Source organism: Geospiza fortis, unplaced genomic scaffold (assembly GCF_000277835.1).
Source record: "Geospiza fortis unplaced genomic scaffold, GeoFor_1.0 scaffold201, whole genome shotgun sequence".
Taxonomy (NCBI): domain Eukaryota; kingdom Metazoa; phylum Chordata; class Aves; order Passeriformes; family Thraupidae; genus Geospiza; species Geospiza fortis.
Window position 1 is genome coordinate 840,995 of NW_005054440.1, and position 14,113 is coordinate 855,107.

At 37.6% G+C, this 14,113-nt stretch overlaps 1 protein-coding gene across 1 annotated transcript in view; it reads left to right on the forward strand.

Annotated features, from left to right (window-relative positions):
• The first annotated feature begins 504 nt into the window (after window positions 1-504).
• AP3B1 (adaptor related protein complex 3 subunit beta 1) overlaps window positions 505-14,113 on the forward strand; it is a 139,670-nt gene continuing 126,061 nt past the window's right edge. Inside the window, exons 1-3 of the mRNA XM_031062180.1 lie at window positions 505-580; window positions 6,747-6,821; window positions 11,970-12,065. Of these exons, the coding sequence (XP_030918040.1) occupies window positions 524-580; window positions 6,747-6,821; window positions 11,970-12,065 (228 nt within the window). The 5' untranslated portion in view covers window positions 505-523. The remainder of the gene's footprint in view (window positions 581-6,746; window positions 6,822-11,969; window positions 12,066-14,113) is intronic.

Genomic DNA, 14,113 nt, shown 5'->3' on the forward strand with positions numbered 1-14,113 from the left:
TGACAATATTTTTTCTCATTGTAACTAATTCCAGCAATTTGCAGTCCAGAAAGGCAGGTAGGAGCACAAGGTTATATCCCTGATTCTTAGCGAAATTCAGAGCATACTGAAGTCTGGACTTTTCAGTGACTTACATAAGCTGATACTATATTTTAACACAAACATGCCAACTTCTAGTTATTGCATCTGGCCCTCCCTGGAGGACAAGGGAGAAGTGAATGAATTGTTGGTTTAAACTAAGCTCTTCTTGTGCTTTAAGATTTCAGCCTTCTGGACAGGTTCACTTAACAGCAGATTGAAGTTGCATGGTCTTACATTTTTGCTAGAATATGATACATTCTTTTGCTAAACACTTCATTATGCAGAGTAAAAAAAATTTAAAAGTGGGCGGGAGGGAGTAGTGCTTCACCATAAGTTGCTGAGCTGATGCAAGAATATAAAAATGGTATTCTGGTTTGATTTTTTAGTTTTTCTAATTGATGCTTTACTGTTCTTCCACCATAGAAATGAAGACCTAAAACAAATGTTGGAAAGCAGTAAAGATTCTGCAAAGCTGGATGCAATGAAAAGGATTGTTGGGGTATGTGATTTTTTTTTGTTACTGTTTTTATTTGTTAGGGGATATGGGGGTTTATTATTATTTTCATTTCTTGGATAGGAATAATGCTTTCCTTTTACACATTCTTTACCAGATTAGCACTTAAGTCTCTAAATGATCTCTAAAAGTTGTGGTGAAGAAATGGTAAAATTCTTAGCTTGGAATTTTGTGTAGAAATTGGTGTATTTGCATATATGCAGTCACGTGCTTTTAAAATATTTATGTAACAGTGCCAATATGCCTGAAAACGACTATTTTCAGTGAGACCTTGAATTGGAAATGGCTCCTCAAGAGATGCTTCAAATTCGTCAGACTGGAAACAACAGAAATGTGCAGGAATAAAATGACAAGTTGCATTTACTATTTTTATTTTACTATTGTATGAGGTTTTTCTTTTTTGATTGAGCATGATCCCTGAATGTTTGATAACTTATTTCAGGTGAATGTGTACCCATATAGGTGATTGAATAATGTTTAACACTATTGTATGTTTAAACCCTATAAACAAAACATCATGAAGTGGATGGAATCGCTTTATTTCTTCTTAAAAGTATGGGAAGAATGTGCTACAGATGGTTGTTCAGTGTCCACTTGGCTTTTTTGTTTTGGGGTTTTTGAATCTGTTTTCTGTCACTGTTTTTTCAGTCTACTCTGGATGTGCTTTTTTGTTCTACTTGGTTTTTGCATACTTAATCCTGTCCAAGTACGTACCAAAGTGAGTAGGTACAGGTGGTGTCATGTGATCGTGTTCTTTCCTCTGACTCGAGAGCTGGCTTCCCCCTTCATGATTGTCTAGTGATGGGAATTTTAATCAGGATGGTTGTCTTTTTGCCTGTAATCCCTTAGTCCTGCCAGAGACACCATTTACCTGTGAGGTCTGGGTAACCTATCAGCTGTTATTTCATAATGTCTTTCTTGGGTTTGGGAAAGGTTTTTTGATTCATCTTCTCCAACATGATGTGGGATTGCTCAAGGATTTGACCAATCTGGCATACAGATGTACTGTTGCAAAAACACATGACCTTTATAAGTGCCATGGTAAACTTACATTCTTCTGCTTCCCTCAGAAAGTATTTTTTTCTGGTTATTGCTGTAGGCAGAAGAGTTGTGGCAAGTTGCCTCTTGCTCCCTTGTTTTTGTTTTCTGAAAAGCTGGCTACATCTTTTTCTGTATTTGGAAACTGTTGAAACTGAATGTTGTTGTGTATTTATATATATGGGGGAATTAAAAAACATTAAATTGAATCAGCTTTAAATTTTAAACCAAAGCTTTACTGGGTTGTTTTTTTTTTTATTTTCCTTTTTTCCTACCAAAAAATGCTGTCTTTAAAAACATTCAAAAGAGGTCTTAATGGCTTCTTTAATTTCCTGGAAATGTGTGATACCATGAAGTTGGAGATGTGTAGTTAGCAGTGATAGCTGTGATCCTTGATGGACTTTGGCTGAAGTGATGAGGCTCAAGTGGTCTTCAGTGAGGGAAGGCAGAATTTACTGGTTGCATTCTTTCTTCTGCTTCCCCGTTTCCAATTCCAACAATTCTCTCCAGTTTCCAATAGCAGATTTCTGTCCTTTTTTAAGTTCATGGTTGTTTTCTGTTCCTGTTCTAAGCGCTCTGCACTGCAGGGAGAGCACTCCTTTCCCAAATGGCAGTGTGCACCTTCTGATTTTTGGATATTTTTCCCTTGCTCAGCTGCTGCTGCTTGAAGTAGAAACAGCCTTCTTGCATATAAGGCTGACCATTACTTAACTGCAAGTGAGTTGTTTGATTTACTGAATCCTCTGTTTTCAGTTTCTTTCATATCTTCAAGGTATTTGCTGTTTCCTGTGCTATGTTTAAAGTGTGTTTCACACCAGATACCTGGCACTAACTTCTGGCTGACATAACAAACTCAAACAATGAGCTTTACAGGTCAAGACTGGGACATGTCACAATATGAGCATGAGGCCTTGTAGCAGTGGTGATAATGTTCTTGTGGAGCACAAAGGTGCTTTTGTGCTTACATGCAGAGGGGACCTTACATCTCTCAGGGATGAGAAGTGTTTCAGAGATGAAAGGCTTCCTCTAGCCTTATTGTTACAGGAAAAAATAACTCTGTCGTCAGACTATTGTTTAACATGTCTCACTGGAATGCTTATTTTCTAAGTGTTAGATAGTTAAAAAAACTTACAGAATCCACAACTTCTCTGGCCAACCTGTTCTACTCACAAAGACTTTTTCCTAACAGTCCAGTGTAAACATACCTTCTGTCAGCTTAAAGCTGTTATCCCTTGTCCAGTCATTAGATGCCGTTATAGAAGTCCCTCTCCAGCCCTCTATTAGCCCCCTGTACATACTGGAAGGCGCTCTAATGTCTCTCCAGAGCCATCTCTTCTCTAGGCTGAAGCCTGTCCTCACAGGGGAGATGCTTAGTAAGGTGTCCTAACCACAGAAGGTGGGTTAGTCTTTAAGGTCCCTGCCAACCTAAACTGCTCTGTATGACTATAATTCTAGGATACCAGCAGTTATCTTAGTATTTTAGTAGACTTTAAGAGGCTAAACCTTCATTTGTTCATATAAATGTGATAGCAAAGTAGCAGGAGAATGCTGGCTATAGCACTTTTTGTGATCGCTTCCTCCTTTAAGACGGTTTGTGAACTTTCTCCTAAGGAGGAGATTCATTACAAATAAAACAAAATTTGTCTTCCAGAGAGTGACTTTAAAAACATCATTTCAAGCATAGGAGTAGTCCAGTTTTGATCTTCTCACTTCTCCCTTTATGCATGAAGGTACCTAAGTGTACTTTTAGCTGAAATATGACTTCCATGATCAATGACTTTTTTTTTTAAATCAGTATGTTATTTTGTATGTTTCTTCTTCTTATATGCATGCAATAAAATAATTGCAGTCGTTGGAAGAATATAAGCAACACAGCTGGTTTAGAAATAAATTTTTTTGTATCCATATTCTACTATATGCATGAAAACATAAAGCTGATATTTCTTTTAGAACATTCACTGATCTTAAAACAACGAGTACTAGATTTTGAAACCTGTTTGAATTTCTGGGGAAAAACAGTGAAATTTCACTCCTGAAGATTTCAGAGCATAAGTTTAGGGAACTGTCACGTGCCTGAGTTCCCTCAGACTGTCATCCATGTCTGTGTGTCTCTCGTGGAAAAAAAAAAATAACTACATCTTGACATTACACAGCACTTACATTAGAAGGAATGTTTTTGTGCAAGAACTCCAGGTGTATAAGACAACACAAATGGCGAATGTCTAGGCACAGCCACAAAAATGATTTGATAGACATTAGTCTTGGGAAGAACCTTTATGTTCTTTCAGGTTAATGATCTGTAAACTAAGGAGGGTCTACATGAGTCGCTATGCAATAATGAATCAAAATACACTCTTTTAAAAGGCCCTAAATACATATTTACACTGGTACACTGGTTTACATGGTACACTGGAGCTATTATGGTAGATCAATTAAATAATCCCAGTAATGCATAGAGTCATACCATTGCAGTGTATCAGGGAGGTCTGAGGATCATCCCTGTTTTTGAGTATTGTAACTTCTGTTGCACCAAGATAAGATGATAATTTTTCATTCTATCTAACTTCTCTGCATTGCATCTTGTTGCTAAGTTCTAGCTTGTCATTCTGAATTTGGCATTTATTATGGAGACCCCCCCAGTCCTGAAAGTAGTCAATTGATTTTAGATTCTTAGTTAAAAACCCCTTGGAACACATTTAATGTGCTTGCTTTTTCACAGTGTTTGTGTCACTTCCTGTGTTTTAATACAGGTGCTATGAACAGTTTAAGATGTTAATTGGGTTAGATCAAAATGTCATGCTGGACAGCTGCTCTTACTCCCTTTTTGAAAGACTGAGTAATAGCTTGAGCTACAGCTGCCTTCCTTCTGGCATCCTCCTTCTAAGCCTCTTAGAATATGCAGTTTACTAGATATTTCCTGGCTATGTGTGTTCTTGCTTTTGTTGCATGAGATCCTAACTCTTCATGCTTTTAATGTGTTTTGTCAAGGAAATACACAAACAGATCTGTGAGTTGAGAATATGAAGTTTAATCAGCTGTATAATGTGGTGTAATGGTTGGAATGTAATGGTCATGGACAGGAGTAACTGCAGCTGCAGAACTCCTGTTTCTTTGTTGGATCCCTGGGTATGTTTTGTTGCTTATGTATGTTGGACCTCAGTGGACATTGGTAATAAGAAGTGTTCCTCAGGGGTCTGTGCTGGGACCTGTACTATTTGATATCCTCATTAATGACATAGATAATGGGATTAAGTGAACTTTCACCAAATCTGCAGGCCACACAAAACTGAATGGTGCAGTTGACATGCGTGAGGGACAGGATGCCATCCAGAGGCATCTGGACAAACTTGCAGTGTGGACCCATTGCAGTCTCATGGGGTTCAACAGGGCCAAGTACAAGGTCTCGCCCTTGGGTCAGTGTAACCCCCAGTATCAGCAGAGTTTGGTGGATGAAGGGATCAAGAGCAGCTCCAACAAGAAGGACTTGGGCATGCTGGTGGACAAATGGTGGCTGTGAGCTGACAATGTTCACTAATAGCCCCGGAAGTGTTGCCAGCAGGTTGAGGAAGATGATTATGCTGCTCTACTCCACTCTCGTAACAGAGTCCCAGCCCGAAGAACTGCATACAGGTCTGCAGTCCTCAGGACAGGAAAAATAGGCATGTTAGAGTGGGTCCAGAGCAGGCCACAAGAAGGATCTGATGGCTGGAGCACCTCTCCTGTGCGGGCAAGCTGAGACAGTTAGGGTCATTCAGCCTCGAGAAGAGAAGACTCTGGGGAGATGTTACTGCACCTTTCCAGTACATAAGGGGATCTGTGAGAAAGCTGAAGAGAGACTTGCCGGTAGGGTCTATGATGACTGTACGAAGGTGGATGGTTTTAAACTGAAAGACAGTTGATTTAGATTAGATTAGGAAGATTTTACAATGATGCTGGGGAAACACAGGGACAGATTGCCCAGAGAGATGGTGAATATCCCATCCTTGTAAACATTCAGTGAGAGGCAGCCTGATCTGTGAATATCTTGAAGATGTTTCTGCTTGCTGCGGGACTAGATGACTTTTGAAGGACTATTCTATGATTTCTTAGTGAGATTTTGTGGTTTTTGATTAATGTGATATTTGGGTGGCTGAATCTTCACCTTGAGCAAGACACACAAATTCTTAGAGATGAGAGTGCTCTGGGTCTATATCAGCAGCACTGAACCTGATGTAAGTTGATGTAACATCATCCTGAAATTCCAGTATTTGCAGTTTAGACATAAAGCACTGCCAGACATCCTACTGGAATTATATCTAAGCAGAACATTGTGCAGCTGTAGTGTATATGAAAGTATTTTATTCCTTCTTATGTACCCGGTTTCCTACAAATAACTTCCTTCTTAAGCTGTTTGAACAAGAGCTGAAGCTAAGCTGGGGTTTTGATGTTTATGATCTTTATTGTGACAGTTTTATTGTTTGTGACATGCCTTGTTCATGATCAAACACGAAAACTTTGTTTCAAAAAAAAAAAAATAGGTGGGTTGATTGATCTTGCTTTTACTGTGTGGCTTTTGTATATTTTTTTTGGTTCTGTATAAACACTTTATGGCCTTCTGTGTTTAGCTTGCTTTGGAAAATAATTTTATTCTGTTTTTAAAGTGTGATGTTTATTTTTATTTTTCTCATTGGTTCTGTTGCAAGCTGCAGATGTTCCAGGCAAAAGGAGCAAGACTTAAGCTTGTATAACTTTCTGGATTTTGTTGGGTTGTTGGGTTGGCCTTTTTTACCCCCTTCCACCACCCAAAAGGTCATTCTGCAGGGCTTTTTGGATTAGAAAAGTCTTTGGTTTTAGTAATTTTGAAAGCATTAAAAATTATTTGCTGTCTTATATGTTAAAGTCCAGTTCAAGTCCACTCCAGCCAACTCATAACCAGACAACACCCAGGAGTTTTTATGGTATGAATTGTATCCTTTAAGGTGTAGTAATTAACAAAAACCCACATCTTTATCCTCAATTTCATAGAAATGAGATTTGAAATAAAGATCTGTAATAAAGCAACAAAACCCAAACCACATTCTAATAATTTATATTGTTTACATTACTCAGATTTGTCTCTTCTTTTTTTTTTCAGATGATTGCAAAGGGAAAAAATGCTTCTGAGCTGTTTCCTGCTGTTGTGAAGAATGTTGCCAGTAAAAATATTGAGGTATTCCTCTAACTTGTTAAACATATTGTTGTGGAAAATCTGTTTATGAAAATTTTGTCTAATTGTATTAGACTTCAACATAATACATAAAATCTCTAGTATCATTAATGAAACTTCTAAGTAGGAGTTTATTTCAATAATGCCATTATGGTAATAATTTTATGAAGAAATAAAGGAAATCTCTTGGATGATTTGGAGGAAGAAATAGTAGCTCTTTACATTTAAAAGAAAAATTACTTAATTTTAGAAAGTTTATAAGGTGTAATGTAATTGAGGAAAGTTACTGTAGTTCAGTATTTGAAGTGCGGTGCTTTTTGCAAAGCTTGGGTTTGTGCTACATTGTATTTTTAAACATCTGTTGCAGATCAAAGCTGAAAGGTAATGTCTGGATAAAAAAAAGGTGTGTTCTTGCATCTGTATTGGGTGTTATTAGACACAAAGTAGCTTGCTTCTGTATCTTTTTTTTTTGTTGTTGTTTCTTGTAAGAAAGCAAGGGGGAAAAGTCCATCCTGGACGTTTGAAAATTCAGATTTCCAGAACTCTAAAAAATTGAGCTTCTGTTAAAGGATGATGTCTTTAAATCCACAGGGTTACTGTTGTATAACCGCAGGGTGTATGTAGAAAATGTAGCTCTGATGCTCACTAGCATTACTGCGTATACTCTGACAGCTTCCCTGCAGAAGTGTCACAGTTATAGTCGACTTGACAAATAAGATTTTGATAAAAATAGCATCTGTAAGTTTGTAGTTTGAGACCTCATGGTGCCTAACAAGCATCAGTTTGATGAAAGTAGAGTGAACACGCAATGACTTTAGTTACTTCCTACTGCTCAGGATTGTAATTTTTAAAAAACATGGGCAACAGTTGTTTGAAGTATTGGATTTTAAGGAGAGGAATCATTTGAATGCATGCTTCAGTTCTTCTGTCCTCTTCTGAAAACGTGTACTTCAGACTTTATTATTTATTATTATATTTTTATTAGTAGTGGCAGCAAAAAAATATTTTTCCCCGGCTTATGGCACTAAAGGTTATATTTCCAATAGTAATGGCCTCAGCAAACTCCTTTCTCACTCTAATATGCCGTGATATAATGGATGAAACATCAGATTTCTTCCTCATTTACATGGATGGATAGTAATAGTCAACTTTGAGTTTAATTTTAGCTTTGAAGATATTATTCTTTTTTAGTTACTACTTTGAAATCTTTGGGTTTTTTTGTTCTTTGAGAGTGTGGATTTATTTGGTCAAGGCCAAGTATTGAGCTCTGGTAAGTCAAGGAGGTGCAAATATGCAAAGATGCTAATTCAGAGTCTTTCAGGAATTTACTGTATTAAAATAATTTTAGAAGTTGTTATTGTGCTTCTGCTGACAGGCAGTGAAAAGATGTGGATAAGAAATCAGACTAGTTAAATATTCTGTTCCAATGTAATTTATGTTTGTAAGCTATGAGTAGTCTTAAGTCAACTTTTTAACAGGGAGACCTTACACAAAGACAAGTGCCTCAAACCATATTATTTATCTGGAGTGCTTTTAACTGTTAGGGCTGGAGCCTCTAGTCTGATGGAAGCAAGACTGTCCTAGTTCAAGGCTTTTAACCCAACCAGTCGTGAAGCTGAGACTGTATTCCTGGTAGGTGTGCACATACATGTAAATATGCATGTAGAGAGGCACTCAAGTAAATTGTCACGGGATATTCAGGTGAACATAAGGATATCAGCAGCTTGGCAGTTCAGGAGGGTCTGCTAGTGGGAATGTGTGACTATATACAGTGTTTATCCTCATGGAGTCTGCCCAGTGTCTGGCCCATGGATCTCAGTCACCCCTGTTGATGGCATCTGGGCATATGAGCCCCTAAGACTGTAGCCCTTTCTCATTTGCTGGTACAAATGTCTTCACACAGGAGTCCCTTTAAACCAGGACTCTTCTACTCCCTCATGGACTTGCCCTTGGACACACGGGTGTGTGCACCTCTGCGCACATACAGGTGGATCTGGCCAGAACTTTCTTGCTCCTCTACTATCTAAACCCCTGTGGTTGTGCCCTTGAAGAGATGCACAAAAAATCATGGCTCTTGCCCCTAGAGACCTACAGGCCATGGGCTTTCCTTGCAGCTGGATGGGACTTCACTAGTCTGTGGCATAGCCAGCTCCTCCTGTGGTCTTGCCCATAGATGCTCACACCCACACCTATTTCCTTCCCAGACCACCTCACCCACTTGTCAGCTAGTGCAGCTTAATGCACCACAGACAAATTGGCTTGTGCTTGGTTTCACATATTCTGGTCTCTTCAGTTACCATGCTCATGGGGCCATCTAGCTTGTGGTCCCAGCCTAGGTGCTGGCAGCCAGACCCTCACTTTTTCCAGATGCTGGCCACCTTGGACTTAGAGATCGCTATTGCTTGATCTAACATTGTGGTTGCTAGAGTCATACTTTAATCCCCTCACTCTCGTCTCTCTAGTTGCTGGTGCCCATGGACATAGCAGCCCTCCAGCCTGTGGCCTGGCTGTAGTTGTAGGCACATGAATGCATCTTCACACCAAATAAAGAAAACAGTTCAAAATGAAATTTAATGAGTCAATGCAACAGATTGTGCTATTCACATGCAGAGAACAGAAGGATAGATGTACCAATTATCAAACTGTTCAGCCCTCTTATCCCTGACGTACTACTTTCCAGATCATGTAGATTTCCCTTGCTTCTCCTTCACTTTAGTTCTTCCCCAGAACATCCCATGTCACGTCTAAAGTCTAAAATACTTGTCATCTGTCCCATTTCTGTACATGTAAACACCTTCAGTCTGAAAGGTGCTCTGGTCTTTGTTGACTTTTGGTGGTTTTAACGCCTGGGCATAGGAGCTGCAGCCCTTCTGAGGTTTTTCTGAGAGGAGTGTGACAGGGTAACATTTCTCCGAGACCTAAATTTGTTTTCCCTCCTATTTTTTTGTTTCTTTCTGCATCTCTGAGCTGATGGTTCCTGTTGTGGGCTTGGGAGAAACTAGAGCAGGATGTTGTGTGCACACATCCCTCCATCCCCACTGTGGGAGGGATGCTTTGTGGGTGTGAAGATGAGGTCTTATCACATAACCAAACATTATTAGTAGAAGCTTTTCACTGTTTGTATTTTATGGACCTTTTCTCCTATTTTAGAACAAATAGATAGTTATGTGAACTCACATGTCGTCATCTATGCTGTAGTTAAACTTCCGCACTTACTCATTTTTCCACCACTTAATGCTAACACATTTGTGCAGGAAGAGACTGTTAAACTGAACAGAGATCAGGACATTTAGTAAAGCCATCTGACAAATTTCTCAATCAATTTGAGTTAGATGACAAGTTTAGGTTGTAGTGTAGATGTACTTGTAGCCATCTAGTTAGACCTTTTCTGTCTCAGAAGCATTTATCATGGTCCATTACATAGGATGCTTTATGAGAAATTACTAGATTAAGTCAGATTCTTAGTGCATTGATCCTGTTTCCTGAAAATGTTTTGCCAACTTTTTCCCTGTTCCTAAGAATTCTTAACCAAATCTGTCTGTACAAGTTGCAGCAATGCAGTAGCATAAAATACATTGATTTACCTGGGTAACCCTGAGAGTAGCTCAGTTGGTGCTAATAACCCAAGGTTGTGAGTTCCATCCCTGTATGGGCCGTTTGTCGAAGAGCTGGACTCAATGATCCTTGTGGTCCCTTCAAATTCAGAACATTCTGCAATTGTGTGACTTTGTATCCTTGTCATTTTCCAGAATTTTCTGCCCAGAAATGGCTGCTATACTTTTTAAAAATCAGGACTCAGTGCTCTGATGCAGGAAAATGGAGATGAAGAGGTGGTATAATATGTTAATTTATTTGAAGAGATGCAAAGGGCACCTTATTGTTTACAGAAGTGCCTTATGATTTTTTTGTTGTAAGTGCGTGCTGACCTCAGCTTGATTATGTGCACTAAGTTGTGGTTGGTAAGGATACAAAAAGTGACCTAATAAACAATTGGTGGTATAGAACAAAAATTAAGTCTTCATCAATAATTCATGGATTTTGATGTGCTTATATTGATAAATTAATTAAACAAATCTGCCTGTGTTCCTCAAGCCTAATGTGCCCCTGTTATGATTAGGTTTATAGAACAGAGCATTTTAACATTGAATGAAGGTAAATGGTAAAAGAATAGTGTAGTCACGGAGCTCTAAGTGCTTCCATTTCTAGTCACAGAGTGGTTTCAAGGAAAGGAGGCTTTCTTTGCACACCTGCAGTCATTCAGTGCGCAGGCCTCTTGTGGTCAATGTTGATTGCTACTTCTCTAACTGAACAAAAAATAATTTAGTGTGGTGTAACCTTCTGTGATTTAATATTATGGTTTTTTGCCAGAATTGGCACAAAGATAGATCTTCTGATAGTGACAGTAATTATTAGCACAGGGTTGAGGGTCTTTCAAAATTTTCCATTATAAACCCCAACAGTCAGTTTACTACTCAAATGTAAAAAAATGTTTTCACTGCTTCCTGGGTATGAGGGGTAAAGTGAACTAAATTGAATACCCTTCTCCCCAAAATCTTACTGAGGTTTTCTTAATCTTTGGACATTGCATCCTTTGTAGTATGCTTTGCTTATATTGCATCTTTTGAATGCTTATAGTCATGCAGAGGTGAGTCTAACATCCTTTGTCTTCATCCAAGATAAGTGCTCTTTTAGTCAAATTTGAAATGGGTAAGTTACTACAGTTCAGCTTTAAGTTATATTCACTTTCAAATGTGTTAAAGTAATTTATTTTGAGTTTCAGGGTAAAATAAAATGATCTTGTTGAAATTCTTGGCTATTTCACTTTAAACTATTTTCTATAAGAAAAAAAAGTGTGCTCAAGTGATCGGTTTCCCCATGTCAGTATCTTAGTTTATTATAGTCTTAATTTACTACTTAATAATACAAAGGAGAACTTTGTGTTACTAGTCTTCATCTGACTGTTTCATTAAATAGGTAGCATTGCAGCACCTCAGGCGTTTCATAAGGCATTGGGAGAAGAACGTGGGTGCTCTGGGATCTGTTAGCTTTTTCTTAGAAGAAAATGTTGATAAAAATGTGAAATCTAGAAGATAGTTTTATAGAATCGTAAAACTTTCTTATAGTGAAATTCACTGTGTTTTTTCTTTTCAGATAAAAAAGCTTGTGTATGTTTATCTGATGCGCTATGCAGAGGAGCAGCAAGATCTAGCATTATTGTCCATCAGTACTTTCCAGCGTGCTTTGAAAGTGAGTGACTACTAAGTAATATTTTATGGGGAATTCTGAGCTGGTAGCACAAAAAAATATATCTGTATAAGTGTAGTATGGTAAACTAAAGCATGTAAATGTCTACATCTGCTAAAGTAGTTTTAAGTTACATGATTGACATATTTTTTTTCTGCTACCTCAAACCTTGTCAAGCAGCTAAGTAAGCCTGAAAGATGTAAAATTGCTTCACTAAAGAAAAACATCAGAATGGTGCTTTCAAATCCACATGCCAAACATTTAATTTCTGGAATGACTTTTCTCATTTCAATGTAACTTGTATGTATGGAAAAAAGACCCCGTTATTACCATGAACCACCTATGTTCCTTTTAGTTTATGTAAAAAAATGAGCTTTCTGTACAACAGAGAATTGAAACATAAGGAAGACTGTAGTACCTAAATTAAAATTTTCAGTGTCTTGCACATGGTACTTTTTCATTAAAAACACTGAAAAAATAGCTTTTTGTACTCTTGTTTCAAATGAGATAACAATGAGAAATGGGATTAGACAGCAAAGTTTAGGATTGCCTTTGAAGTGTGACTGTGGAGTGAAGAAAGATTTATTAAGTTTCTGTTCTGAAATTTGGCCAGTTTTTATAATAAGAGAAGATTGGGGTTTTTGTGTACTCTTCTTGTATTCTAGGCTCATTTCAGTTATGTTACTTAATCCACACCTTCCATCTTGTTGGAAAATGTTGCAATCGGGGTACCAGTTGTGCAGCTGTAGGAGGATCTCACATCGACTGGAGTTTTCTGTCCCTTTCCCTTGAACTTTCATCCCAATGTCATATGTACTGCCTTCACTATCTGACTGCCATGAAAAGCTAGAATTCAAATGACTTTGTATCCAGTGTTTTTTGTGATGTATGTATACAGTGAACACTCCTCATGGCATAAGTCTTTTAAAAGCTGTGAGTAGTGAGTGCAGAGGGAGGAGTGATAATGTTGTGGCTGAGTAGAAAAAAAAGAACTGGTGTTGTGACAAGGGGGTAGACACCAAATAGTGAAGATTGCCAGCAACTAAAGAAATTACTAAACCTGCTATGAAAGATAGGTCTCTGTTTGTTTTTTGTAATGTTTTGTTTCTCATTTTATAATGATTATAATTTGGCTTTATGTGTGGAGATTTTTTTTACCTCCCTCTGTTGAAGGAACTTTTTATTTTAAACTAAAGTGGCTGCAGATGAGCTTTGCAGACTCTAGTAGGAACAAGGTATTTTTCCAAGAACAGTCAAAGAGCTTTCACCTTCTTAGATGTAGGGATTTTGAGATCTTAGATTAATTGATAATTAGGTAATACTAGTCTGAAAATATGTGTTGCTGGCTCTCAGTCCTTGGGAGAAATGTTCTTTGGGAGTTTACCTTATTGCAAGACACTGTACAGTATAGTGAATTACTGATGCTGCAATTTCACTTTGCTAGATTTCAGGGGATTTAGTACTTGATTAAGCAACATTTTTCCCCTGATTAATGGATACATTTACATAATAGTTCATCCAAATACAGATGTGTTGGATCTCCAGGCTAACCCTAGTATTGTAGAATTGACCAAGAACTGAGGCAGAAGAAGAGAGGATAAGAAATAGAAAGAAGTCTCAAAACATTTAGCCGAATATTTTGACATGTTCTTTGAAATTATTTTTGTTACTGGCTTCAGTTTACATCTTCCAGTAAAGCATAGAATGGATATTTTGTCAAGAACTTGAATGGGAATGTCGCAACTGAGAACAACATTTTTATTTGACATTTTGTAAATGCAGGCATTAAAATTGAGTTAGTCTGTCTCTCAAAATATTTGAATTCCACTTGGATTCCAGCAAATGTATCAGATTATTAAATAAAATATTCATATTTTTTATCCGCAATTAACATATTTTTTCTGGAAAATTGCATGATGTTAATGTTTTCCTTTGTAAAATTTTCATATTTTCATAATGTTTAATGTTCTCTTTCTTTATTTGTTTTACTTTTTTTTTGTTTGTTTTGGAAATTTCTTTGTGTGAAGAAATTATTAGCATGGCCTTCACTT